Source organism: Podarcis melisellensis (assembly GCF_964234715.1).
Source record: "Podarcis melisellensis genome assembly, chromosome: 13".
Classification (NCBI taxonomy): domain Eukaryota; kingdom Metazoa; phylum Chordata; class Lepidosauria; order Squamata; family Lacertidae; genus Podarcis; species Podarcis melisellensis.
The window spans coordinates 16,051,497-16,077,988 of record NC_138545.1 but is presented as its reverse complement, the minus strand read 5'-3'; the positions used below and the strand labels follow the sequence as shown (position 1 = coordinate 16,077,988).

Below are 26,492 nucleotides of genomic sequence, written 5' to 3'. Positions count from 1 at the left end.
AGTGCAAAACAATAATTAAAATGCATCAGGACGCATTCTGATTATTTTGTTCATTAAATTTATATACTGCCCTTTATCCAAAGACTGGCTTGACAGGTGATGTTCACGCACCTGCTGGCAAGCTCAAGAGACAGGGCCTTTTGGTGGTGGTCGACAGCTGTGGAACTCACTTTCAAATGACTTGCACCTTGTTCAGGCACTTAAGCAAAACAGAAAGACCTTTTTCTTCACCCCTACCTTCAATGAAGGCTTTGAATGGCTTAACCAGAGCAGCATATTCCTTTCAGAAGTGCCTGCATTACTATTGTTGATGTGCATCACTTTGGGAGGGCACAGCTAAACATTTTTTTAAAGCTAAACTAGGCAGCTTATAAAAATATTTTTAATTAGACAAACAAACCAAATATAGATGGCGACTCTTGCGTTTCAGCAGGAATTGCACCAGCCAAAAAAAAAAAAAAAAGCCCTCTGCTTCACAGGAAGCTGGTACTATTATTATTTATTCATTAAATTTATATATTGCCCTTCAGAGATCACAGTGGCACAACTTTTACTTACTTATTTAGTAAACTGCCCCTTCATCCGAATATCATATATCAGTGCTATTTTCTCTTGACAGGGATTGGGGGGGGCGCTTACAGATAAAATAGGAATAGCTACAAACGGGGGTGGGCAGGGAAGGAAAAATAACTACAAAACAGTTAAACGCTAATAAAACTGAAAGTAGGTAGACTGATAGATTAAAACGTACAGATAACTTTTTTAGATCATTTTAATTAATTTTCAATTACAGTCCAATAATAGCCTCATTATAACAATGCCAAATTATAATACAGTTGCTAATACCAATCATTCAAATACCAAATTAAATAATTTAGGTCCCCCCCCCCCCGCTAGAATTGACGGTTTGGTGGTTTTCTTTATTTCTGCGTTCCAAAATTCCTGGTTTCAATTACATTACGGTCAAAATAATAAAATATTTGTGCAACAACTGCAGTATTAATAACTTCTATTCGTGTTGGCACTTTAAATGATTTATCGTACAGACAACTGTATCGTGGGGGCGGGGAAGCTTCCCAACCCGAACCTAGTGGATTTCCCTTTTTAATACGAAAGAGGAGGATCTGTTCATTCTCTTAGCTACGTGGCTATAGCAAACAACGTCTTGCTTTGTTTCCTTTGGCCGCCTAAAACAAGGGACCCCTTTCTAGGATCTGCGCCCCCCACAAAAGCAAGCTCGGGGCTCAGGATGCTCTAGGCCTCGCGCGTTCCCTCCGGTATCCCGGCAACCGCCTCCAGGATGCCCCCTCCCCTCTGGTCCAGGTTCCCCCTGCATCACGTGGACGCCAGTGAGGATGTGACGTCATCTCTGGGCTCCCTCCTCCTCCTCCTCCGCTGGCGTTACCGACTCGCCAGCCTCCAGGTTGTGGCAACTGCTGCCCGCGGGTGGTGGTTTTTTTGTTTTGTTTTGCAGCGGACCTGGCTTCCGTCTGCAGTGGGGAGTTCGTGAGAAGGGCCTCCCCGAAGATGGAAGGGGAGAGCTCGCAAGGTGCGGAAGGGAGGGAGGAATCCCCCGACCAAGGTAAGTAAGGGAGAGCAAATGGGGAGCAGCGTTGGAAAAAGAAAAGGGGTGCGGTGGGGTGCAGCCAGAAGCTCAATGTTAGGTTGCAATTAAAAACAAAACAAAATCCCCCGAGTGAAGGGTTCGCGATCGCGTTCTGCCCCACCGAACAAACAAAAAAAGGAGCAAGCAAGCAAGAATGCCTTTTTTCGTTAAAGGCAGCTAGTGTCAAAATTCTGGAAACACAAGCCGCCTGAGTTTCACAGCTATAGGTGTCCAGGGCAGTATCTTACAGGTGTTTCACAGCTATAGGTGTTTAGAGGGTATCTTACATGCCCAGGTTAATGGAGATGCATGGGATAAAAAGAATATTCAACTTAATCCTTTTTGTGTGAGCGGTTATACTAATAAGTTAGGCAGCTTTAGAGATGCACTGGACTCCCCCCCCCCAAAAAAAGACACCGTTTTCTGCACTTTGAAAACTTGATGCATTATCACAATGTATGGTGTGATAAATAGGATTGAAAATCATTATGCCTGTATTTTTTGAGATCAACAAAGCACCCATTCTGGAACTTAGATAAAAAAATTTCCTGGAAATCTGGAATGAGATACGGGTTTGTTTTGGTGTGCAGCCGGAAACCTGATAATTTGAAGTTGGAAAAATGGGTGAGTGGGAGGCTAGTATGTGTTAAAGCACTTAAATGACAGGGATGGTATGGAGATCTGACAGGGAATTTGTGTGGTTGGAAAATACTGCTTTTAAAACACCCTGGAATGGGAACAATACGTTGGTGGGGAAACCTTGGTTATATTCTGTGGAGCTGGGTATTCTAGAACAATAAAACATTTTTAAGGGGTGCAGTTAACTACTTTGGCAAGACAAGCAGTGTGTTCCCCACTCTTTATCAGAGGGTGCTCTGTCCTGCCTGCCTGTTTCAGGCTTGTGGAGGTTTTTCTTTCCTACCCCCTTGAAACTTTCCCTTGCTTTGCTATGTACTGTATTATTAAAAGTTTCTCAAGATTGAGACTGGCATTTAATTTAGTGATCTGATCCAGGTTCATACTTTAGCAACCCAGGCAATCAGGGGGTGGGGGTAAAGTATGATAAAGAACATAGACATATGGCCCTGAATGCTCTCTCATCCTAGGAAAAGCTCCCTGAGCACTGTAAGCTGGCATGTCAGTGGCTGAATCTCAGCACCCTAAGATAGCTTTCCATAGTAATGTGTCAGTGGCTTCTTTGTTCTCAAAAGGGATATTGCAGTGAATATTCTTCACTACCTAGCTAGTCAGTTTCCTTCACAGGTTCTACTTCTTCTGCTTTGTTCCTCTCAGCAGATGCTGGATTTGAAAGCCAGATGGAGGCAGAAGATCTCAGAATAGAAGTCCCTGAAGGAAGAGGAGAGGTGCAGGCGCTGGAAATGACTTTGAGCACTGAGCAGAGAGGAGAAGCACCAAAGAGCAGCAGAGGTGCTGGAAGACACCTGATGGACCGAGATGGTGAGGACACAACAGAGGCCGAGCCACATCCTCCAAACAATTCCCAGAGTCCCAGTGACTGCAACAGTCAGCCAAAGGTAGAGGAACAGAGATGGAGGAGCCAGGTGAGAAAGCGCCGGGCAAAGGAGACTTCCTATGATCCTCCAGGTTTTATCAACCTTTTGGGTATCCTGGAACCTCCTCCTCCCCCTGCCCCCCGCAAGCCGGTGGTGAAGCCCTACCACTGCACCGAGTGCGGGAAGAGCTTCTCGCAGAGCTCTGTGCTCATTGAACACCAGAGAATCCATACCGGGGAGCGCCCCTTTGTGTGCAACGTGTGCGGGAAACGCTTCTCCCAAAGCTCCACCCTGATGGGGCACCAGAGGATCCACACCGGCGAGAAGCCCTTTGCCTGCCCCGAGTGTGGCCGGGGCTTCAGCCGGAGCTCCGCCCTGACGGAACACCAGCGCACCCACACCGGCGAGACGCCCTTCCCCTGCCGGGAGTGCGGGAAGGCCTTCAGCCGCACCTCCAACCTGGTGAAGCACCTGCGCACCCACTCCGGGGAGAAGCCCTACACCTGCACCCTCTGCGGGAAGCGCTTCTCCCTGAGCTCCAACCTGCTGAAGCACGAGCGCACCCACTCCGGGGAGAAGCCCTTCCCCTGCCCGCTCTGCGGCAAGTGCTTCAAGAAGAAGACCCACCTGGTTTCCCACAATCGGGTGCACACCGGGGAGCGGCCCTACCGCTGTGAAGAGTGCGGCAAGTGCTTCTCCCAGAGCTCCTCCCTCATCGAGCACCAGCGCATCCACACCGGGGAGAAACCCTACAAGTGTGCCCAGTGCGGCCGAGGGTTCTACGTCAACTCCAAGCTGGTCAAGCACCAGAGGATCCACACGGGCGAGAAACCCTACGCCTGCTCGGCTTGCGGGAAGACCTTCCGGTACAAGCAGCAGTTCCCTCGCCACGTGGCTCACGTCCATCCTGGGGAGGAACAGGTGTCTGTGCTCACCTTGGGCCCCAGTGTTAATGTGCTGCTCTCATAGAGCTGGAACAGGCCGCTGCCCTTTGGGGCTTCAGGTCCTCTGGCTTCCAATGAAAGGCATCCTGCAGTGCCAGATTTGGTAACTCTGTTGCCTGTCCGGTCTAGCCTCTCATTGCTAACTTGTGAAGCAGTTCCTGGGACCTCCAAGGGTCATTCTAGTGGCATAAAGACAGTCGGTGGCTCACAAGACTCGTTCCATCCTCCTGTAGAGGAGCTGTTTCCTGAAATGATGAGGGTTAGCATTCATGGCTTGCCATTGGGAAAGGGGCTGGAGAAATCAAGGCCGCTTTGCTTCCGGGGGGTCCCAGACTAGTGTAAATATGCAGTAGCACCAAGGACAGCGGCAACCTGAGATCTTGTCTCAGAGGGAAATGTTGACCACTGCAGTGATTCCGTTACTGCCCATGCATTGTTTTTTGAGGGGTATGGAACTCAAAACGGTTCACTACTGATAACTGTGCCTTTCCGTTCCGTGAGGGTATTCCTGGTATCCTCCAGCAGTTCCCTTGCGGCATTTGTCTTTTCCGTCTTGTTTTGAGGACAGGCAAACGGATTTCGCGAGGGCCTCTTTTTCTCCTTTTCCTTCTTAGTTTGCAGTATTGCCGAATAAGTTAGACAAGTGTGTATTTCCTAGGCCTTATTTCATTTCTCAAGGAAAGGCAAAATCATAGTGCGCAGTTCTTTACCATATTATCTAAGAGACAGCCAGTTAATCTTTTGAGAATGTTTTTTTCCATCAGTGTTGTGAAGGTCATTCTGAGAATGCATTTCTGTTATCAAATGGAGGAGAACAGCAAAAGGTAAAAAATTCTACTGGTTTTAATGGGGATGGGGCCCCCCTGTTTGGTATTCAAGACAATCCCTACAGAGCCAGCATGTGAAATACTGTGGGTATCCATCTTGGTTGAGAGAAAATGCATTTTGACTCTTGTTGGGTCTTTAGGATAAGCATGGTAGCCTCAAATGTTGTCCAGTTCTCACTGCAGACTGAATAAGCCATTCTTCTAGATCAACAACACAAACGACGTAACAGGCTGCTTGTAACTATATAAGAATAATGGCACATGTAGAAAATAAGCTCAGGGTTTGCATAACTAGTTAGCATGCCAGAAAGCTCAGCTGGCCCGGACACGGAAAGGATTGAGAGACTGATAGCTCTTTCTCGATTCTGTGGGTGGTGGTGCATGGCCGTTCTTAGTCGGTGGAGCGATTTGTCTGGTTAATTCCAATAACGAACGAGACTCTGGCATGCTAACTAGTTATTCGACCCCGAGCTTATTTTCTGCATGTCTGATACCTGCACGCTTGATTCTTAAAAGCATCTTCACATGGAACACTACAAGATTGATATAATAATTCCACACCGCGGATATTGCTAATGTAAGAACTGAATACTGTAGATTGTATTTCCTGGTCTATCTGCTGGACTTTAATTTCTCATGATACGTTTCGTTTATATGATAAGTTGGTCTATAGAACCATATATTTTGATATATGTTGAATCGCATTTGAAAAAGAATTTAGTTACATGCAGCCTGTTACGTTGTTTGTGTTGTTATCAGTTTTGTATTTGCGTGACAAAGGGTTTGGTAGTGTTTTGATTCTGCTAGATCAGGCTGGGGGACCTTTTTCCAGTCCCAGGGCCTCATCCCCTCATGGACAACCTTTGGGCTGCAGCATGGAAGGGAGGGTTGCAACAGCTGCGATTACATTCCAACCAAGCAAAAGTCACCAAGAAATGGTACACGGACAAACTTACTTCTCAGTCCAGGCAAGCAAGAGTCATTATAACAGTTAAAGAGTACATTCCAGTCTGACCAACATGGTCTGGGGAGTCTCAAGGGTCAAACAGAGATAACTAGAGGGCCACATTTAGGGTCAAAAAAACAGCAAAGTGTGGTTCCTTTGTCCTCCAGGCAGACATAAAACTGCTAGACAAACAGAGTTACCTTGGAGGGGGGAAACTGGGTATGATCCTGCCCAAGCCAAACACATCAAGTTCCACCTGTTTCAACAGAGAGCAGTTCATTGTTTCTCCCGCTATAATCACAGACTTTTAAGTTGATAACTTTGGCTGGATTGTGAGAATTAGAAACATTGGAAGCAGCCTTATACCGTCAGAGCATTGGCCTATTTAACTCAGTTTTGCCTCCACTGACTGACAGTGGTTCTCTAGGTCAGTGGTTTTCAACCAGTGTGTCACGGCACCCTGGGATTCCTTGAATGATGGTCAGGGGTGCTGTGGGCAACACTGGCCTCTGTCCCTCTTCCCTCCCTTCCTCTGATGCCCTCTCGCATCTCTGCCTCCTAAAGGCTTGCACAGCTGTTTGTTGCAACAGCTCTAGATACAAGCACCCTAGGCGAATGGTGCCTTTGCAGCTGGCCAGAGGGTGCTTCCAAAGCCCCTGTGGGGCAGTGTGAGGAGGCACCTCTCTTTGGGACCGGGGGGGAGGGGCAGCTCAGAGACCAGGGGCAGCAGCTGTGGGTGCCTAGATGATTCCTAAGGAGAGGAGAGAGGAAGCTGAGGGAACACACCACAAGGAAGGGTGTTTGAAAAGGGGTGAGAGGCTGCCCGCTCTGCAGGCAAGGGGTGACATAACTGGGCTTCTGAGCCCCACAAGGGTGCCGCAGAAAGACTGTAGTTGGTCAAGGGAGCCGTAGACCCAAAAAGGTTGAAAACTTCTGCTATAGGTTTTCAGAGATGCCCGGGAATGAACCTGGGGCCTCCTTTATGAAAAACAAAGCTTTACTGAACTAAAGCTCTTCCTCCCTTTTATTAGTTTCTTCCCCTTCTCCAAAAAGACTCCTTTGAGCAAGAAGTCATTTAATTGAGGAGATTGTCCTTTCCAGCAGAGAATTTCCTTGAATCACAAAGATCTTCACAAGGTCAGAATTTCATGAGGACTAGGAGGGAAAAGCAAAGCTGTTGTACAGTTGAATGAATAGCAGGCATGCAAACCGTAAGCCACTTACCTGTAGGTCAGTTCCACTGGATTCCACCAGGCAAGGCAGCTGTGGTGAAACCACCACAGGGTGAGTATTAAATGCTCAGACGTACCTCAGACAGCCAGTGAAAGCAGACTTCACTGTGTTGGTAACACATTTGAAAGATGGAGTGAGCTAAGTGAGTAGCAAGCAATCATGACCATCTGCAGGGAGGGCAAGGGCAGTAGCCGTTCCCCCAGATGAGATGTACTCTCCAAATTCCCAGCTTGCATTAAAAAGAAAAACGAGAAGCACTTGAGGAATCCAAGACTTGAGGAACGTCAGCACTAGGCATGGTCTTCGGTGGTGAGTTGTGGTTTTGTTTTTGAGAAAGTAGATTGCCCCTGCCTTTCAGTGTTTTTAGCCAATGAATGAGGTCATAGTCGTGATAGACATTTGGGAAAGCAGATCTGACCAGTTAGACATAAAGGAGGCTAGAGTGAAACACCCATTGTCGAGGCCAGCCTTTCTTAAACAGTGTTCAGCAAAACCCTGAGGTTCCAACAAAGCACTCTAAGAAAAATGTTGTAATGATGGGCATGCATCCCCGCTGCAGCCATGGAGATTAAGTGCACTGCTGAAGCAACAGTCTTGGGAACTACTGTTATTTTTATTATGGTTGTTATTTATTAAATTTGTATACCACCCTATACCCACAGGTCTCAGGGCGGTTCCCTTCCCTTTCTTTCATTCCCTCGCAGTTTCCAGGGGTTACATTTCAGCAGCGCCCAGCAGCAGAGGCAGGGCTGCATGGGTTCCCTGCCTACCTAGTGCCATGCAGCAGAGCCAGTCTGCCACTCCTCACTGCCTTGCCTCCTTCTAGGTAACTAGGATTAACCAGAATTTGGAAAATGTCCAGGAAAATCCAGACATAACAACAGTTATGCCGATTTCCCTTAAAAACAGCTCAATAACGTCTTTTTCTGCGATTTTGCCCAAAAAGCTCAACAACTGTGCCAAAAAAGCTCAGCTTTTGTGTCTGGATTTTCACTTTTGGAAATATGGCAACCCTAGGTAAGCATCAAGCTATCCTTCCAGCACTGACCCTCCAGCGGTATAGCTGGGGGGGGAGGCATGGCCCTGGGCGCAAAATTATGAGAGGACACAAGAAGGCACCCCCAGGAGAGCTGAATTCCACTGCTTCGTGTAATTTATTCTGTAGTCAATTTTGAGGGATTGACTCTGCTCATCTCCTTATTTTTCTGTGCAAATCCAAATTGGTTCAGCAGATTTGTGAGTAAATGTTATAGTCAGCAATTGAAGCAATAAAGAAATCAACACAGGAAGCTGCATTACACTCAGTCAGACCATTGGTCCATCTAGCTCAGTATTGTCTACAGTGACTGGTAGACATCCTAAGATGTCAGGTGTCAGGCAGGGATTTCAAGGATTTCAGACAAGGCACATTCCCACTACTACCTAGAGATGTCTGGGATTGAACCGGGGACCTTCTGCGTGCAACGCAATTGCTCTAGCCACGCCCCTTTCCCCAAATGGCATGATGCTCAGTTGCCCAGATTGTGAAGCTAACAAATCAAAAAGAAGATAGACAAGGCAATTCCTACAAGAGATCTGAGAAAGATTTGCAAATGCAAATGTAGCCAAACTTGACATAACAGCACCTGGTCAATATGGAATCAGATTCCAAACATTTTACTCCAAAATAATCAAAGTATGTGTTTAATAACACCAATTCAAGCCTTATTTTAATTTCCGCTGGCTCTGTTAATAGGGAGCAATAGAGGTACCTACTTTCCCATTTAAGTGTGTTAGGTAAAAATAATAACAACTTAAGTTACTTAGTGTTATCCTCTACAAAAGAGTAAAAAGGCTGTGTGGAATATCTGCCTTGTGCGTTTTAATAGTTTTGTACTGACTGTGTTTCAGACTGTGACTGTTTTCTTTCTAACCCCCTCCCCCTTAATGGATCATTAAAAACCATAATTTCACACAACCTAAATGTTCTGGCTTTGTCTGCAGCGCAGGGTTTGTTCTATCGACAAATAACACTGCATTTAGTTACGAGGGGGCCAGTGTGGTGCATTCTGGAACAATGTCTATGAGATATATTGTGGGAGGCCTTTGAGCAGTAATTCCCAACTGTTTACCACAATTTTAAAAGGTCTTCTGTGAAATCAAAGCACATACACATGCCTACTGTGGCTCTGCATGAAATATCATTTTGGATTTCTCTCCCAGTCCGCCTTTTTTCAGGGCAGGTAATCCAGGTCTTTGTACATATCAGAACTGACTGGGCATTAAATCCCCATTTCATTATTTATTAGAGATAGCTGTATCCCACTTTTCTAGTTCAGACTGAGGTGTCTAATACCAACATGTTGTTTTTTTTTACAAAAGCACATAGAGCTATAAAGTATAGAAATGCAAGAGATAGAGCCGTTACACACCTTCAGAGGAAGGTGTGTATTGCATCTCTGAATGAGATAACGCTCTGGACTTTGCTTGCTCCATTCAGTTTCAGCTGGGAGGAGCAAGGTTGGGTACGGTAATTTGCACAGGATGTGACTGCCTCATACAATGCAGAGGCTGTGCTCTTACCCATCCTCTGGGAAGGCTGCCTGTTGCATCTCTGTGTGAGTCATTGCGTTACACTTGCCTCCTGAGCAGGGCCAGATTTAGGTTTGATGAGGCCTTAAGCTACTGAAGGGGTAATGGGGCCCTTTATATGTCCAGCTGCCCTTTGTCAACAACAAATTGTCGCTGTTTTTTATGTTGAATATATGCTATATGGTAATTTATGGACCTAAAGCCATTTGCACATAACAAAATATGTATTTTATCAAAGTAATTGTTGAACTGAAATACAATTAAGAAGTAGTATATTAATAGGGAAATAATTATTAAGCTCTAACTTAAAATTATTTTTTATTCATAACCAACTTAATAATGCAAACACTTTGGCATTTGGCAATAGCAAAAGTTCCTTTAGAAACACTATTTACAAAGACTCATAACCTGGTCTCTAGAAACTTGCTATAACATGAAATAATAATAGGTGTAAATATATTATGCAAACTACTAATTATAAATAGCAGAATGTAGGCACTCTATAGTAAATAGAAATGAGCAAACCAGTGATATTTTAGGGAGCAGGCTAGCAGACCATTACTAACGGTACATCATAGGAGCGTACACCAGTGTTTCCCAACCGGTGTGCCGCGGCACACCAGTGTGCCGCGAGACGTTGCCTGGTGTGCTGTGGGAGGGAGGCGGGCGAGTCGGGTGGCGAGAAGCGAGAGGATCGGGCGCGGCAGAGGCCAGCCCTGCGCTTGGAGAGGACGCAGCAGCCGTCGCCAAACCCGATCCTCCTCCTCCTGCTCCGCCGCCGTCCTCTGGCTCTCGGCCGGGAGGAGCCTGCGGCGACGGGGCGGGCGCCGAAGTTGGCAGAAGTTGGCGCGCCTCCTCGGCAGCGCCTTCGTCCTCCTCCTCCTGCCTCTGCTCTCCTCCGGCGGCGGGGGCGCGCCGCCGCCGGATCCGCGCGCAGCCTCTCGCCTCTGCCCCTCGCCGCGCCGCGCCGGCCCAGCCAGTCAGCCAGCCGAGGGCGGGCGCGCTCTCGCTCCTCACTCGCTCTCTCCGTGGCCGCGCCCGGCGCCAGCCCCGCAGGACGACGCTGCGACGAGCGGCCCTGTGTCGCGAGGGGCGGAGCCCAGGGGAAAGGACCGCCCAGCAGGCGCGGCTGAGGCGCGCATGCGTGGCTGGGGGGGTGCACGCCCTCTGCTCTCTGCCTCTCTCCCCCTCCCCCCTCTGGACCCCGCGCGCGAGGCTCTCTGGGGGTGGGAAAAGGGTTTCCCTCAGGCGGAAGGCCCCGTGGGAGCCGGGAGGGGGGCAGCCGCTGCTCTGGCTCCCCCCCGCCCCGAACCGGCTCTTCCTTTCGGTTCTGGCGGGGAGCGCGCTCTCCCCCCCCTTGCGCTCCGCTTTCCCCTCAGAAGAGCCCCCTGCTCCCCGTAATCGAGGGTGATCGTGCCCAGGGGCTCGCCAGATCCCCCTCCGGCTGTCTCTTAGTCCCCACACGATCCCAGGAGCGCGACGTGGAAGTGTGTGGACACCCGCAAAGGTCAGGGATGCTTCTCAAACTGCCAAGAGGCAAAGCCAACGTCCCTCTCACCTGGCCCAGGAGTCCCAGATGCGCCAGTTCTCAACAACAAATGCATAGAACAGGGTGTGCAACCCAAGTGAATCACTATTTTAAGCCATTCCGGGGGGGGGGGGGGAGATGCAACCCATTCTTAAATCTTTCCTACTGAAAATGACCTAAAAGTGTTACATTTGGACGGATCGCCCCCATAACTAATGTTGCATCATCTCACTATTTGCAGCAAGCATATACATTCTTTTCCACGGTTAACTTTTGTATACCTCAGAGCACCAAAGTTTATTTCCTAATTGCTTACTGATCTGCTGGTGAAGCAAGCTTTCTCTTGACTCCCCTTTGAACCATCAACATATCCTTTAACATCCTTTTGACACTAATCAATAAGTTACATTTTTTCTATCTTTTTTATTTAGCTATAAATGCCAGGCCATCTCTTTTCTCTGCCTGGAGAGGAACAGATTGCTCTTGCCAGAAGTCAGATGTGATGGACTTGAGAGGATTCCCTGCTTTCCACCATTCTGTCTGTCTTGACTGCCCCCCCCCCCCGTTTCTTTTTCAACTTTCTCTCCAGACTTCCCCTATCAGCATAAAATTAGGCAGAAGAAGCTTGGTTCCCTACCCCTGATCCAGTGCAGGGGGGGGGGGGACGACAAGCAGTTGTAGACAACCTTATTTTAAAAGTTCTCTTCATGTAACTTTAGTACAATTACATCCTCTGTATATCATTTATATCAGAAGTGGGGAGATGATAAATTATGCTGTACCATGCAGCACTAGGGACGCGGGTGGCGCTGTGGGTAAAACCTCAGCACCTAGGGGTTGCCGATTCGAATCCCCGCGGCGGGGCTAGCTCCAGTCGTTCAGTCCCAGCTTCTGCCAACCTAGCAGTTCGAAAGCACCCTTATGTGCAAGTACATAAATAGGGACCGTTTCCGTGTGCTGCGCTGCTGCTGGCTCACCAGAGCAGCTTCGTCACGCTGGCCACGTGACTCGGCCGGGAGGAGCCTGCGGCGACGGGGCGGGCGCCGAAGTTGGCAGAAGTTGGCGCGCCTCCTCGGCAGCGCCTTCGTCCTCCTCCTCCTGCCTCTGCTCTCCTCCGGCGGCGGGGGTGCGCCGCCCTCCCCGGCCGGGGGGCTCGGCGGGGCCCGCGGGGAAGGAGGCCATGTTCGCGGCGCGTGGGATCGCGGCCCCCCTCGCCCGCCTCCGGCCCGCTCCCCTCCCCCTGCGCGCTGCCCTAGCCATGCGGGTCTCCTCCCCCTGCGCCGCCGTCCCCTTTCCACATCCTAGGAGCCGTGGTCCGCCTACCGCCCCCGGGCCGCGGCGCGGCTCCCAGCCCGGGCTGGCCTCCGCCTCCTGGGACGCGCGCCCACCCCCGCGGCCCCCCAAACTTCGGAGCAACTCTCCAGACGCTTCTCCCCCGCCTCGGTCTCCCTCCTTTCCACTTCTCTTCCCCCCTTCCTTCCCTCTTTCTTTCTCTTTCTCTCCCACCCGCCTTTCCTTCTATTAACTTTCCTTTCCCCTCCCTTCGTCCTTCCTACTTTTACTCCTGGGCTCCTCCCCCCTTTGCGCAGCCACAAATCAATCTCTCTCTCTTTTTTCCCCTCTCTCTCTTCTTTGCTCAGACGCAAAAAAGCGCCGCTTTTTGGAAATCCGGACTGCTGTCCCCGCTGAAACGATACTTTAAAAAAGGAAGAACCCACTGGCTCTTATTTCTGTTTAAAGCAGTAGATCCCGAACTCTTTTGGCCCACTGCCCCCTTGGTTCCACATCCCCCAGTGTCCCCTATGCTTACTCTATAGAAAGCATTACAGGGGTTAACGCGGCTCGCTAAGGAAGATATTAATAGAATTCTGCATTTGGGGGGAGACCCTAACAGTCATCTACCATTACCTTCTATGCTGTTACTATTTTTTTTTTTTTTTTACATAAGTAAAAAGTGACCTTTCCCCATCTGGCATGGTGGTGTGCCTCGAGATTTTTTTCATGAAACAAGTGTGCCTTTGCCCAAAAAAGGTTGGGAAACACTGGCGTACACAACACAAAACACGGTTGCTGTATGTAGGTTTTATTTTACAGTATTTGTTTTTATCTTATATTTTGGAAATGTACATCCAGGTTTGTTTTCTTTAGTTTTTTTGGGGGGGGCAAGAGTGGGACCCTAAGCTATAGCTTGTTTAGCTTATGCGTAAATCTGCACCGCCTCTGAACGTATTGACCTGGAGGCAAGTTCAGTGGGACTTACTCCTAGGTAAGCGTTCATAGGATTGCCGCCTTAGGGAAGCACACGGGGGAGGGGGAGTGTTTTTCTGAGAGTGGCTTGTTTTTACTCCTGAGCGATCCAAAAGAACAATTTTTAAAAACCGCCTGAGTTTTACAGCGCCCATTTCAGCCCAAAGTGACCCCCAACTTGGAAGCAGGAGTCTAGTCGGTGCCCGGTTTTATTTCGGGGAAGCAAGGAAACCTTCCCCAGCCTGCCCACCTCCAGGGCCCGCACTGCCCTAGAGAGTTCCAGGCGTAAAGCGCCTAGCGCGGTGCATGCTGGGAGAAGGCCGCGGCTTTACCTTCATAGCTCTGGAGCCCCTAACCTGACTTAAAACGGGCGCTCACGCGGGTTCTCCGTCTCCTAGCAACGTTCCGCCGCGCTGAGCGGCCTCTCGCGAGCGCCTTGCGTCACATGACTCAAAGCGTCATATTCGCGCGCCACCTCCGTAGAACAGTGACCCCCCTCCCTTTTTTTGTTTCTTGTTTTAATCCGAATAATTCACTTCCGGTTTGGGCCTTGGACGGTTGGCGGGACCGTTAGTCGCGGGAGGAAGGGCGCGGGGGTTGTGAGCGCGAGTTCTCGCGGTGGCGGTTGTCATGGCAGCGGCTGCGGGGCCTGGAGGAGGCGAAGCGGCCTCGGCCTCCGCTGCCGACGAAGGCGGCGGCGGCGGTGCGGACAGGGGGAGCCCCCCCGGCTCGGACCCACGACGCCTGGGGCCGGGGGGGCGAGAGGAAGAGGAGGCGCCGGGGCAAGGCAGCGCGGGGGGCCCGGCCAACCAAAGCCGCGCGCCCTCGTCGTCGCCGCCGCCCCGCGAAGCCGAGGTCACCGTGGAGATCGGGGAGACTTACCTGTGTCGGCGCGGGGACGGGACGTGGCGTAAGTACGTCTCCAGGACAACAGGAGCACTTCCTTATCTCTCCTCCCCCCCAAAAAAATCACCTCCTGCTCGTCCCCAGGACAGTGGTGGCTCCGTCCAGGTGCCGTTGGTCTCCCCGTCAGCCCCATCCAGCATGGCCAGTGGTCAGGGATGATGGGAGTTGTAGTCCAGCAGCATCTGGAGGGGGCCACAAACTCCTCGCTTATGTTACATCACCGAGGCTTCCATGACCCTGCATTACTCCTTATGACAGCTGTTGTTTATTCAAAGCTTTTCTACTACCGGCACTCATTGCTGTTGTTTAATTTTGATTGTTTTAAACGTTTCCAAGGCAATCATTCCAAGGGGGGGGGAATGTCTAATGATACCCACGGCAAAGTTATATCGCACAGCAGCAAAATGGAACAAAATAGAATGTGTTTGTTGCTATAAAATAAAAACGCTTCATCCAATCAAACACAAACATGAGGTCACTACTAAAAGGTTCTGTTCCTGGTGGACATCAGCCGTCCCCTCAGAACAAGCAGCAGGATGTCAAAATGATGACCTGTGGCTGTGATCCTGTGCCCACTAACGTAAGAGTATACCTCATTAAATGCTATTGGACATCCCTTTGGGACGTACACAGGTTTAGCCAGTGCATACAGTACAGTGGTGCCCCGCAAGACGAACGCCTCGCAAGACGAAAAACCCGCTAGACGAAAGGGTTTTCCGTTTTGGAGGCGCTTCGTAAAACGAATTCCCCTATGGGGTTGCTTCGCAAGACGAAAAAAATCTTGCATCCCCCCGTGGGTTTTTTTCGCTTTTTTCTTCCTTTTTTAAAGCCGCTAAGCCGCTTATCAGCTGTTCCGCTGATAAGCCGCTTAACAGCTGATCGCTGGAAGCCGCTTGACAGCTGTAGCGCTAATCCGCTAAGCTGTCAATGGGCTTGCTTCGGAGGACGAAAAAACCGCTAGACGAAGAGCCTCACGGAACGGATTAATTTCGTCTTGCGAGGCACCACTGTATTCTAGTTCTTCCTGTGTTGTATCATCCCTTAAAACCAGCCTTTTCAGAGAGTACTGTAGAGATTTACGTGAATACTTCTCTTTGCATAACTGCACTCTTGCAACATTGTGGTTCCCAAAATCAAGGGTATACAGGTTGGCTGCCCTTTTCTTCTGGAGTGCCCAATCTGTATTTTTCCTCAGTGTTTTTGCCACATTTGGATCTGAAAGATTCTTATTAAAATACACTGAAATAAAAATGGACTAAGGTACTTTGGCATACTTCCATTTTGTGCCTATTACTTGGAAACTTTTAAAATTCTGTGATATATTGAGCTCTACTGTCCAGTGCAGAATAGTATATTTGGGCTACTCAAATGGGCTCTTGCTTTGACAAAACATGCACACCTGCACCCTTGACCAACTATTACAGGTCTACTTTTGCAGCTGGGTTGTGAGGAGTTTAGCTGAGGTGTGTCAGAGTGAAACACTGTTATTAGATTCTTTTTTAGTCTTTCCTAATTTGAGATTAACCATATTGAGTGTTGACTTTCTTCCAGATTCTGCAGAAGTGATCCAGTCGCGGATCAATGAGCAAGAAGCCAGGGAGGAGTTTTATGTGCACTATGTTGGGTGTAAGTATCTTTTTGAGGTTCTCCATGTCTGCTGATGTGGTGAGGAGGAAGTGTGAGATGCCTTTATGGTCTACAGGTAGCCCACATGATGTCCCCCAGATGTTGCTAGACTCCCATGCTGGCTGGGGTTAATGGGAGTTGTAGTCCAGCGACATCTGGAGGACACAACACAGGCTACTCCTGGAATAAGAGCAGGTAATTCCTTCCTAACCCATTCCAGAGTCCCTGTTACGTTTTACACATGCAACAAGACTTCTCAAATGTTGAAACTTATACTGAAATTACGTATTTTTCCAAGTATCTTACACTGAGCGAAAAAATTACCAGCAGCCTAGATGAATAGACAGATTTTTTAAAATACTTGTTTTGTGGAGGTTTCCTAAAAATAACATTATTATTATTATTATTATTATTATTATTATTATTATTATTATTAATTTGCCCAGGAAACGAGTGAAGTATCAAATAAGGAGGTTAGCAGTTGCACTCCTGTGTTTTATTCCCTTTCTGCAAGAGAAAAAGACATGAAAATTTTCTTGAATTTACATCCACTGCTGTCCTGAATTCATTGCAACTAGTGTTAAATGCCATGTTCTTAGAGGTGATCTCTTCAGTCACCTGGACAGATAAAACACCTGAGAACTATTAGAGTGACACTGTTGTTAGTAGGAGGGAAAATGATCTCCAGTTGTTTAGATCAAGGAAGGATGGAATGGGAGATGTTTTAACCTTCAGCTGAATAACGTTTGAAGAAGCACCTTCGAACTGCTTTTGTGATTGGTGGAAGATCCAAGACTGATACATATTTCTTCTCCTAATTGCAGTCAACCGGCGTCTGGATGAGTGGGTGGACAAAAACCGCCTGGCCCTCACCAAGACAGTAAAAGATGCAGTACAGAAGAACACGGATCAGTACATGAATGAACTGTCTGAACAGCCAGAACGCAAGATCACTCGGAACCAGAAGCGCAAACATGATGAAATCAACCATGTTCAAAAGGTGATGCCGGAGGATACACGGCTGGGGAGATTGAACTGTGCTCTACTACAGAGTGTCAGTTCCAAGGCTGGAAAACCCAGGGTGTCTGGTTGTACCTCTGGAGCTATTCCTAACATCAGTTTGGCACTAGGGGATAGCATTTTTAGGGAGTCTTGTCCAGTTAGGAATTGAACATTTGGCCACCTTGCTGTCTTTTTCCATTGCAGACGTATGCTGAGATGGATCCCACCACAGCAGCTTTGGAAAAGGAGCACGAAGCAGTGAGTATTCACTAGCACTTGACCTGTCTTGTTGCCAAAATTCAGTAGAGAAAAGAGCACAGCTGTGTTTCGTGGCTCCAGCTATATTTCTGTGTCCTCAGATCACCAAGGTGAAATACGTAGACAAAATCCATATTGGGAACTATGAGATTGACGCTTGGTATTTCTCGCCATTCCCAGAGGACTATGGGAAGCAGCCCAAGTTGTGGATCTGCGAGTACTGCCTCAAGTACATGAAATTTGAGAAGACTTACCGCTATCATCTGGTATGCAAAGGGAATAGGTGCTGTTGGGGGTGTGGGGATAGAGGTGTATGAGTAGACCTGCCTCCTTAGTTAATGTTTTTAATTGAAGGACCACCCTGAAGATGTCAAGAGCTTCAGAATTAATTTATTTAAAGTGTTACTATGCTTTTCAGGTGGACTTCACAAAGCAGTTTAAATAAAAATATTAAAACAATAAAGATCCATAACATTTGAATAATAAAAATTAAAAAGACATGGGTGAAGGAAACCCTTTTTTAAAAGCCTGTTTCTGCTGCTTTTTTCTTCCATCCATAGAAGGTGGCTTGTCAGAAGCTGCTGCATTGATAGTCGAGGAAGGGAGACACCACGACGGGGATCTGGATGTGGTAGCTTACCAAGCTGTTGGTTTCCCCCTCCCCTCAGAAGGATATTATTCAATTTCAATAATTCTAATACCTATTTATTCATGTGTTACAACTAAGAAAACTAAATGAGCAGTACCAATCTCAAATAAGAAAAGTAGAGGCTGTTGGCCTTACCAGAACCCAGACAATTGGGGAAATTGTTGAAGCTGTATTGAGCATCCCAAGCAGTGGAATTGCTCAGAAAAATGTAGATTCATCTCTCTCTCTCTCTCTCTCTCTCTCTCTCTCTCTCTCTCTCTCTCTCTCTCATTCAGGGACAGTGTCAGTGGCGGCAGCCGCCAGGGAAGGAGATCTACCGCAAAAACAACATTTCAGTGTATGAGGTGGATGGCAAAGATCACAAGGTAGGGGTCCCAGCTTTTGTTTTTGTTTTCTGCTACATCAGAAACTTGTTAGTTGCTATCCAACCTATCTTCCAAATAATTTTAGAGCCATACCTCTACAAATATGAGCCTAATCTCTCCCAACGGGCTATGAATAGTCATTAACATGTAAGCTCCTTCCAGAACTCCTCTTACTGTATCTTTGTGATTGAGGCAGCTTTTCGTTTCTTGATTTGGGAAGACTTACATGGGCAAGGTTGGAGCGCTCACATATAGAAAAGATTTCCTGAGATTTCCAGTAATGGGGCTTAGTGTCACTATCTGTTCAGAAGGGAGTGATCCAATATAGAAACAGCTTTATGCAATCCTACTGGTCATGTGAAATTGAGGGCCATCACTGCCTATGTGATGGATGGGAATTTTAGGTTGCTTACAGAGTGCTCAGTGATATCCTAATTACAGGCAAGGTAATAGCTGAGAGCAAAAAGCGCCAATATTGAAATAGCACCTGTCAGAGCTGCCCAAGGTCCCAGCTCACAGAGGACCAACGCCAGTTCTTGTTATATACAAAAGTCTTTATTAAGGTTCAGTTTCGATTCCAAAGCCGCGGCGCGCAGCTCTACGTCTCAACGCTAGACCGCTGAAGCTCCATCTGAATCTCCTCCCCCCCAGACACCAGTTCAAGACCCTAGCCTTGCTCCACCTCCTCCTTTGCTCCTTTCTCCTCTGGGTCCTTCTGCCCGCTGGGGTGCTTCCCTTTCTGGACTCTTCTGATGCTGAGTCCGCGGATTCTTCCCCCTCCCTCCGGCGTGCTTTAGGACCTGGCTCCCAGTCTGAGCTCCCGGCTGTCCCGCACGCCTGTGCATTTGAACTTGGCGCGCGCGCCCAGCCGGTAACCTTCCTCCTGACCGTTACGCTGCTCCTTTCACTGCTTCCCCCTTCGGGGGGGCTAGCTGGCTCTGACTTCCCCTCTGCTCCCTCACTCAGCGATAGGGGCGTGGTCAGTCCTGACTCATCTTCTCTTTCCCCTGAAGGGGAAGCCGGCCCTGACACGTGGGACCCTTCCCCCCCGCTACGCTCCGGTGGGGAAGCTGGTCCCGATCTCCAGCTGCTGCTTTGGGAGTCACCGCTGGTCCCTTGCTTCTGGTGCGTCCCCCCCGGGACCCCCCTTGCTCTGGCTATAGGTGCCCCCTTCTGGGAATCTTCCGAATCACTGGACAGACTCATGGAATCTCTTGTCCCACTGCCATCCTCACCTACACTGCCTTCGGATTGTTCCCCTTCGCTCTCCACTTCCTCCTTCCCCTGTGCCTCTGCTCCTGAACCCCTGACAGCACCAATATTGTGAGAGACCATTCAGCGCAAGGCCTGTGAGGTGTGCCAGAGAACTTTTAACAGAAGATCCACTTTCTCATGTAGAGCCCTGACTCTGACCCTTGGCTTGATTGGTAGGCTTGAAAACATCTAAGAATACAGACTTTTGCAATTTCAGACATTGCAATATGTCCTCTTGATTTATTTATTTATTGTGTGTAACTTAATAAATTGGGGAGATTTGATCGCACTCTGTAACTTCATTGAGGATTTCTTAGAACAAAGTTGCAGGTTGAAATGAAATAATGTTTTCCAGGAAGATGAGGTATTTAAAAGTTTTGGGGGTATCCTCCATAGGCACCTCTTTCCCTGGACTGGGAAATGAACTTACACTCACCATGTTCTTCTTGCTACTGTGCTCTATTTATTTACTGGTGTTTGCTTCTCTCCCCCAGATTTACTGCCAGAATTTGTGTCTCTTAGCCAAACTGTTCCTAGACCACAAGACTCTCTACTTTGATGTGGAACCTTTTGTCTTCTACATTCTCACTGAGGTCGACAGGCAAGGGGCTCATATTGTCGGCTACTTCTCCAAGGTGCTGGCCTGGCATAGGATGAGGCTTGGGAGAGGGTTCTAGCTGAACTTTAGAAGGGGCGTGAAAAGGAGGATGAGCAGTCATGATACCACTTTTCTTAAAACTAAATTCTGAATCCAGTAAAAATGAAAATTCTCATACGTCTGTTTATTTTGTATTACTTATTTTGCTTCTGCCGTGGATGAGAGGAGGGCGATTGTGTGCTGGAAATCATCCTCATCCTCCTTTTGAGTTCTGAGATATCACCAAAGTTACCTGTTTGCTAACAGACTCAAGATAGTTCACAGTATAATGCCTTACAGTTGAATAGAAGTAATTCTAAAGAGACGGTGGGTGGGGTGAAAGAGGAAAATAAGTAACTTTAAATACTATGGCCACTAGGGGCGGAAAGATGCTAAGTGACACTTGTTTTCCGCTAGCCCAATAGAATAGCTTTGCTGTATCACCTCTCTTACTAATGTAACCAGGTGAAATGGCTGCTGGTGAGAACAGATCTTGCTTTCAAAACAGTGAAAGCTGTGGTACTTAGGATGCATGAATCCTATGCCCAGTACAATATTCCCTGCTCCCTCGTTTCACTTCTTTGTTTGATTTTCTGCCGCCAGGAGAAGGAGTCACCAGATGGCAACAATGTTGCCTGCATCCTCACCTTGCCCCCATACCAAAGAAGGGGCTATGGGAAGTTCCTCATTGCTTTCAGTAAGTTGGATTCTTTCAGTCATGTGCGATAACCGCCAAAAGAAGTAGCTTCACAACCTCGCAATCTCTTCCAGTTGCTGGAAATGAGGATAGTGCCTTCACTTAACCAGAACAGACTAGAAGTAACTTGTGCAACATACACCCTTGTATTCCACTTCAGTTAATCTGCTATAATTTGGCTTCCTCTGATTCTGTACTGTATCACCAGATGAAATAATGTTTTAAACTGTAATTGCTTTCAGAAAATTATAACTGCCTTAGAATGTTTTTGTTTTTTGAATATATAATACTTAATAATTAATCTGAATTAGAACTTAGAATTTCCACCCTTAAAATTGCACTAACTAAAAGTGGGGAGGAATCTGTTCTTTCTAAAAAGTTGACACCTCCACACCCTTGGTTAAGTTAAAGGGTTTTAGGGGTAACTGAGTATGTGCCCTAAGATCTTCTGGAGGGCTCAGTTGAGAGTGAGCCTTCTTTACTGGGTCCGAGCTTTACCTGGGGGGAGAAGCTGCAAACGTATAGTTCTTGAGATGACTGAATTCTGAGTTGTGACTGCTTCTTGACATTAATCCTCAAGCTCTTGTTCCTCAGGCTATGAGCTCTCCAAACTGGAAAGCACAGTGGGCTCCCCAGAGAAGCCCCTCTCAGATCTAGGCAAGTTGAGCTACCGTAGCTACTGGTCGTGGGTCTTGCTAGAGATCCTCCGGGACTTCCGAGGTACCCTCTCCATCAAAGACCTCAGGTGAGAAAGAATCCATATTGCTAGTAAGATGTGCTGTTTTGAGTAACAGTGCCCTCTAGTTCCTCATTGTTGCTGAGAATCACATATGCTTCTGTGATATTCTTTTATGAGCAGTCTTGAGTGGTTTTCATATGACCTCCCAATTAAATTGCTGGTCACTGACCTTGCCTTGTTTTTCACTCCCCTACCCATTGCTCCCCCACTCCCCGGTGCAGTCAGATGACAAGCATCACGCAAAATGACATCATCAGTACGCTGCAGTCTCTGAACATGGTCAAGTATTGGAAGGGGCAGCATGTCATCTGCGTCACACCCAAGCTGGTCGAGGAGCATCTCAAAAGTGCCCAGTACAAGAAGCCTCCCATCACAGGTACCATGGGCAGGGCGGTAGTTGTATCCTAGACCTGGCGGTGATTTACAGGAGTCTTTTAATCAAAAGCAATGAATTGGCAGCCTAGTTTAAATCATTATGTGGCATATAAGACCTGCCCAAACCCCACTCTCTTAGATCTTACTGTTGTCATTTGAGTTGTCAGGTCACAATGACAGAATTTGCCCTCTCAGGGTTTTAGAGTTGCTAGAGCTTTTGATTCCTTGTACACAGGCTGCAGTCCTCCAAACATCCTGGTTTTGCTGACTTCCTAACAGTCTTGCACAGTCCCAGCTTTCTTTTTTGGCTCCTTTCTTCAGTTTCATGTTTTCCCCCTACACATTAAAGTTCTTCTCCTTTAGTACTTTGAGATAATCAGAGATGGGCTTGGTGCATACTTCAATCTCCTGCCATTTTCCTTATGCCTTATTCTTAATCTTGCCAAGTCTCACCTCATTTTAGTCTCCTTGTCTCTGAGTTCCTCGTCCTTTTTGGCTTCCCTGTGACTTGGAACCTCCTCCCAGTTTTTGCCCTGCCCTGTATGAGGTTTTATTGCCATTCAAACTGACAACCTCATTTTCTCTCAGAAGTTGGACTGAAAACTGCTTACATAAGGAGCTAAACATTCCATTCTTTGTCACTCCACCACCTCAGCCAGTCTCGTCAGCTGCTTCACTTTAACAAGCACAATACAATACATATGAGAGTAGCTTATATTGCATGTCTGCCTGTAAGATCACCATATGAGTATGCAAATATTGGGACAAAAATTGACAGCAAGATAATATCAGTCCCCACCCCCCATCTTGTTTCAAGTCTTCAAAATATGTGGATGCTGACTGGCTATTTCAGAAACCATAGAATGGAGATGTTTGTGACAAAGAATTAACGTGTTTCTACTTGTCCCTTTCAGTTAATACTGTATTCTTTCCTGTTACAACTTAGCTGGGAAATAGCATGTCTAATTCCAGTCCTTTCTGCTGCTATAACATTTGCAGTAAGATGTTCATATTCCTTGGAAGCTGAATCACCAGTGCAACTTAAATGCGGACAGGCTTAACTACTTTGCTTAATCAATTCTGAATGCAAACTTTATAGAGTATTTGTCTCCCCTCTCCCCATGTACAGTTCTCTACATTTAAATCTGTTCCCGGGATAATTGGGTAGTATCCAATTAAATAGATCCACTAGCGCAAGGGCTTCCCTCTCCCCATGCACCTTCCGTGCCCCCCTGATTCTGTAGTGGGGATTCACCCTAACCCTCTGGAGCAGACATGGGGAAGAGTGGAGAGAAGAAGGAAGGGAATATCCTTTGTGCAGCCAAAAGCTAGTTGGATACCACCCATATCCTGCTTTTGCGTTGTTCATTCCGTCATGGAGTGTGCCAGGCATTGCTGAGTGCAAACACAGAACCACCTTGCGAGAGGTCAGCAAGTCAGAACCACTTTCAGTGGTTTCAGGTTTTGATCCCTGCTGAAAGAAGCATTGTTTGCCCCAGTGGGGCTGCTGACGTGCCAGTCAGTGCCAGTTATGTAAGAGGAGCTGCGGACAGAGTGCCAGTTTCTCCTTCTGAGCCTCTCTCTTTTTTTAAAGGAGCTGCTCGCTGTCAGTTGTTGCAGAGGAGCAACCTGCCGGGTGGGGCATGAAGGCTGATTATCAGCCACTTTCAAGATAAGCTGGAGTATCATTTTCTTCCATGAAATGCAGTTGTTTCCAAGATGGGTAGAACAGCAAACAGGCTCTCATAGAAGCTAAAATGAATTTGTCTCAGTAATCAGTATTTGCCTTTGTTACAATCCCAAGGCATCATTTCATTCATATCGGCATTTTGCTGCTTGTTTTTCTGAAGAGCATTAAAAAACTGTACTGGGAACAGTGGCATTTTGAACTGGGATAGCCTTTTTGAGAAGCTTGTATCAGCATTCTTAGCTGGCTAAAAGGCAGCACTGCTGCTTGTCTGCCTGTCTCAAGTCCCTGCTCCACACCTATTGACTTTGCTTTTCCCTCCCCTCCTTCCTCTCCCTCCAGTGGATTCCCTCTGTCTGCGATGGGCACCTCCGAAACACAAGCAAGCCAAGATTTCCAAGAAGTGAAGGAGAAACTGATATAAGCAACGGAAGCAGCTCGGCTTCAATACACATCCACCCTTCGTTTTAAGAGATTGTCTGAGGCATTCTTGTTGGTATTGCATTGATCAGACATGTCTTGGAACAGATGTTTTCTGGGTGGCAGGGAGAGAAGGGGTGTTAGCAGTGTGACGCCAACTTTACTGTGCTCCGCTAGAGTGAAGACTTCCCACTTCCTCCCCCACCCTCCTCTCACCTCCTGTCCTTTTCTGATTCTGCATGGCAAACTCCTTCCTTCTGGCGAAACCTGCTGTCTTGCTCTTGTAGGGTAGTAGAATCGGTGGCTTCTATCTTAACCGGAAGAGGAAGGGGATACACACCTTCTCATTTGTTATTTGTCGCTGGCCCTGGAACCTTAGTTTCTGAGCTGCTCTAGCACAAAACCTTGGACTGCCTCTACTTCCATTGTCAGGCAGGTAGAGCAAAACAGGGGCAGTAAACACACGTGAGGCAGGATATTTGGGAAGCGGTTAGTCGGCAAACATTGCAGGTGGGGGGGATTCACTTTTAGCTATGACAGCTACCAACAGTTTTGAAAAAGAAGACTTGATTGTAGTTGCAATTTAGTTTTCCACAGTCAAATTGCAATTTAGATCCATCACAGTTGAGAATTTTGAGAGTGGCACGCCAAAGGGGGGCATTGTCAGAATTGTGCACAGAAGCGCTTCATGCTCCCCTCAGCAGATGAGAGCACGACTGTGCAGTTGGGTTTGAGGCTGAATTTAAAAGCATGGATTTCCAAGAAACACAGCAGCTGAGAAGTCACTGTGCCACACCTGCCCCTGAGAATATCCCTGGCAGCTGTAGTGTCGTAGCTAACAGGGTATCTGTCCTTTTGGGTTGACCTAGTTGATTTTGATGTTCTGCGGAGACCCTACATGAAAGGGATGGTTCTAAATGCAAATATGATGGGGTGGGGGCTGTTACTTGCCATGGGGTTGTCGTCTTGGCCCAGGGGAATGTACAACCTCCAAACTGGAGGAAACCGAACAGTGGGATATTGTGGGTTAGTTGGTTCTGACAAGTTGCCCTACCATTGTATGAGCTACCTTTGCCAGAAATAAAATGAGAAGGAATTTTCTCAGAAGAATCGGCATTCTCTTGGACAAAGCGCAGTGGAAGTAATGGAACCGAAGAGGGAGGCTGACGCACTTCTTCACATCACCTTTCACCGATATGCTTGCACCCCTGGGACTAGTTCAAAAGGAAGTTGGTATCAGTGGGGTGGGGCTGCATTTGATACTGTGGGAGAAACTGTCCACGTGATGGTTCTGCTACAGATATTAGATTCATAATCCATGTATGCAGTGTCTTTTCTTTTACTTTTCAAAAATATTTTAATTAATAAAACAACAAAACAAAGTATCTTTCTATGCTGCGTGTGTAATGATGGAATTATGCTGAGCACAGGTTTGGGTGGGGGAAGAAAGATCTGGGCAAGGTGTGGAGGCTTTGGGCCATACTGGAAGCATATATTCAGGATCCTGGAAATCTGCCACTGTCTGCTTTATTGCTGTACTACCTGTACTGTGAAGTAAGAGAGCCAAAGCAGGCCCCTGTTGAGTGCAAGTGTGGCGTCTGATATACATGAACAAGTGATGCCAGGATATGTTTCTAGAATAGAAACACACAAAAACACACCATGAAGTGAGTGACTGCTTTAGAAAGTGAAGCAGGAATTCCTCTGACAGCCTTCCTTGATCTCAAAGAGGCAATTCACCTTCTGTTGTAGCATTGTGTAAGCTGTACCAGCTGAAATTCTGAATTTGGTGTAAGTTCTAAACCTGTAGGGTTCAAGGGAGTGATAATTCAACAACAGCTGGAATGCTTAAAAATACAGCTTCACTTCTTAAAATGCCACTGAACATTTGCAGAATACCTTCTATACGCCAGATTTCTTTCTAGCCAATTTATTTTGTGGACTTGCTTCTTATTCAGCATTACTCACAGGATTTAAACAGGGTAAATTATATCAGGATTACCATTTAGGCTGCAATCCTAAACCCACTTACTTGGTGCCATTGAACCCAGTAGCATTTACTTATGAGTAGACATGGTTAGGCATGTGTTTTTTGTAGCATAAGCACATTCTAGTCTATATAAAGTAGTGGCACAATAAATGTGTTGTTAATCGTTAGAATCATGTTTTTGTCTTATCATAATTAGTGTAGTGTTATTGCAAAGGAATGCAGCCTTATCATGATTTAATTCCATGTAAGTGAAAGAACAGCTTACTTTGTGGTGTCTCTAATTATTTTACAGGAATGGCTTAGTGGTGGCTACTAATGCAATCCTCTGCGTTTTTATTGAGCTGTGAGTGTGTTCTGTGCAACTTACTGTCATGTTTAGTTAGGTGCTAAATATTTTTTTACAGTTGCCGTGCTTAGGTGTCCACAGTATCTTTGCCAGGTGGATAGGGCGGAAATCAGGCTTTAGCCTTT

General features: G+C 47.3%; 2 protein-coding genes across 3 annotated transcripts; both read left to right on the top strand.

Annotated features, from left to right (window-relative positions):
• Positions 1-1,346: 1,346 nt before the first annotated feature.
• LOC309355168 (uncharacterized protein) lies at positions 1,347-9,027 on the top strand. 2 transcript variants are annotated; one of them, XM_081885734.1, is made up of 2 exons: positions 1,347-1,582; positions 2,900-9,027. In XM_081885734.1, the coding sequence occupies exons 1-2, from the start codon at positions 1,528-1,530 to the stop codon at positions 4,087-4,089; spliced, it is 1,245 nt and encodes a 414-aa protein (XP_081741860.1). In that variant the 5' UTR covers positions 1,347-1,527; the 3' UTR covers positions 4,090-9,027. The 2 variants fall into 2 exon arrangements, with proteins under 2 accessions (XP_081741860.1, XP_081741861.1); XM_081885735.1 differs by having other exon boundaries at positions 1,349-1,582; positions 2,903-9,027.
• Positions 9,028-13,893: 4,866 nt separating this feature from the next.
• Positions 13,894-25,416, top strand: KAT8 (lysine acetyltransferase 8). Its single transcript, XM_081884938.1, has 11 exons — positions 13,894-14,326; positions 15,874-15,948; positions 16,773-16,948; positions 17,155-17,208; positions 17,310-17,474; positions 18,133-18,222; positions 19,971-20,111; positions 20,717-20,810; positions 21,405-21,555; positions 21,771-21,925; positions 23,954-25,416. Exons 1-11 carry the CDS (start codon positions 14,047-14,049, stop codon positions 24,016-24,018), a joined length of 1,446 nt encoding a protein of 481 aa, XP_081741064.1. The 5' UTR covers positions 13,894-14,046; the 3' UTR covers positions 24,019-25,416.
• Positions 25,417-26,492: the final 1,076 nt, after the last annotated feature.

What these genes read in the sequence shown, in the direction of transcription:
- LOC309355168 (XM_081885734.1), top strand. Translation starts at nt 1,528, where the DNA reads ATGGAAGGGGAGAGCTCGCAAGGTGCGGAAGGGAGGGAGGAATCCCCC. An exon ending in GGAGGAATCCCCCGACCAAG is followed by an intron (nt 1,583 to 2,899) that starts GTAAGTAAGGGA and finishes TGTTCCTCTCAG; the next exon opens with CAGATGCTGGATTTGAAAGC.
- KAT8 (XM_081884938.1), top strand. Translation starts at nt 14,047, where the DNA reads ATGGCAGCGGCTGCGGGGCCTGGAGGAGGCGAAGCGGCCTCGGCCTCC. An exon ending in TGGAAAAGGAGCACGAAGCA is followed by an intron (nt 17,209 to 17,309) that starts GTGAGTATTCAC and finishes CTGTGTCCTCAG; the next exon opens with ATCACCAAGGTGAAATACGT. An exon ending in TTGTCGGCTACTTCTCCAAG is followed by an intron (nt 20,112 to 20,716) that starts GTGCTGGCCTGG and finishes TTCTGCCGCCAG; the next exon opens with GAGAAGGAGTCACCAGATGG.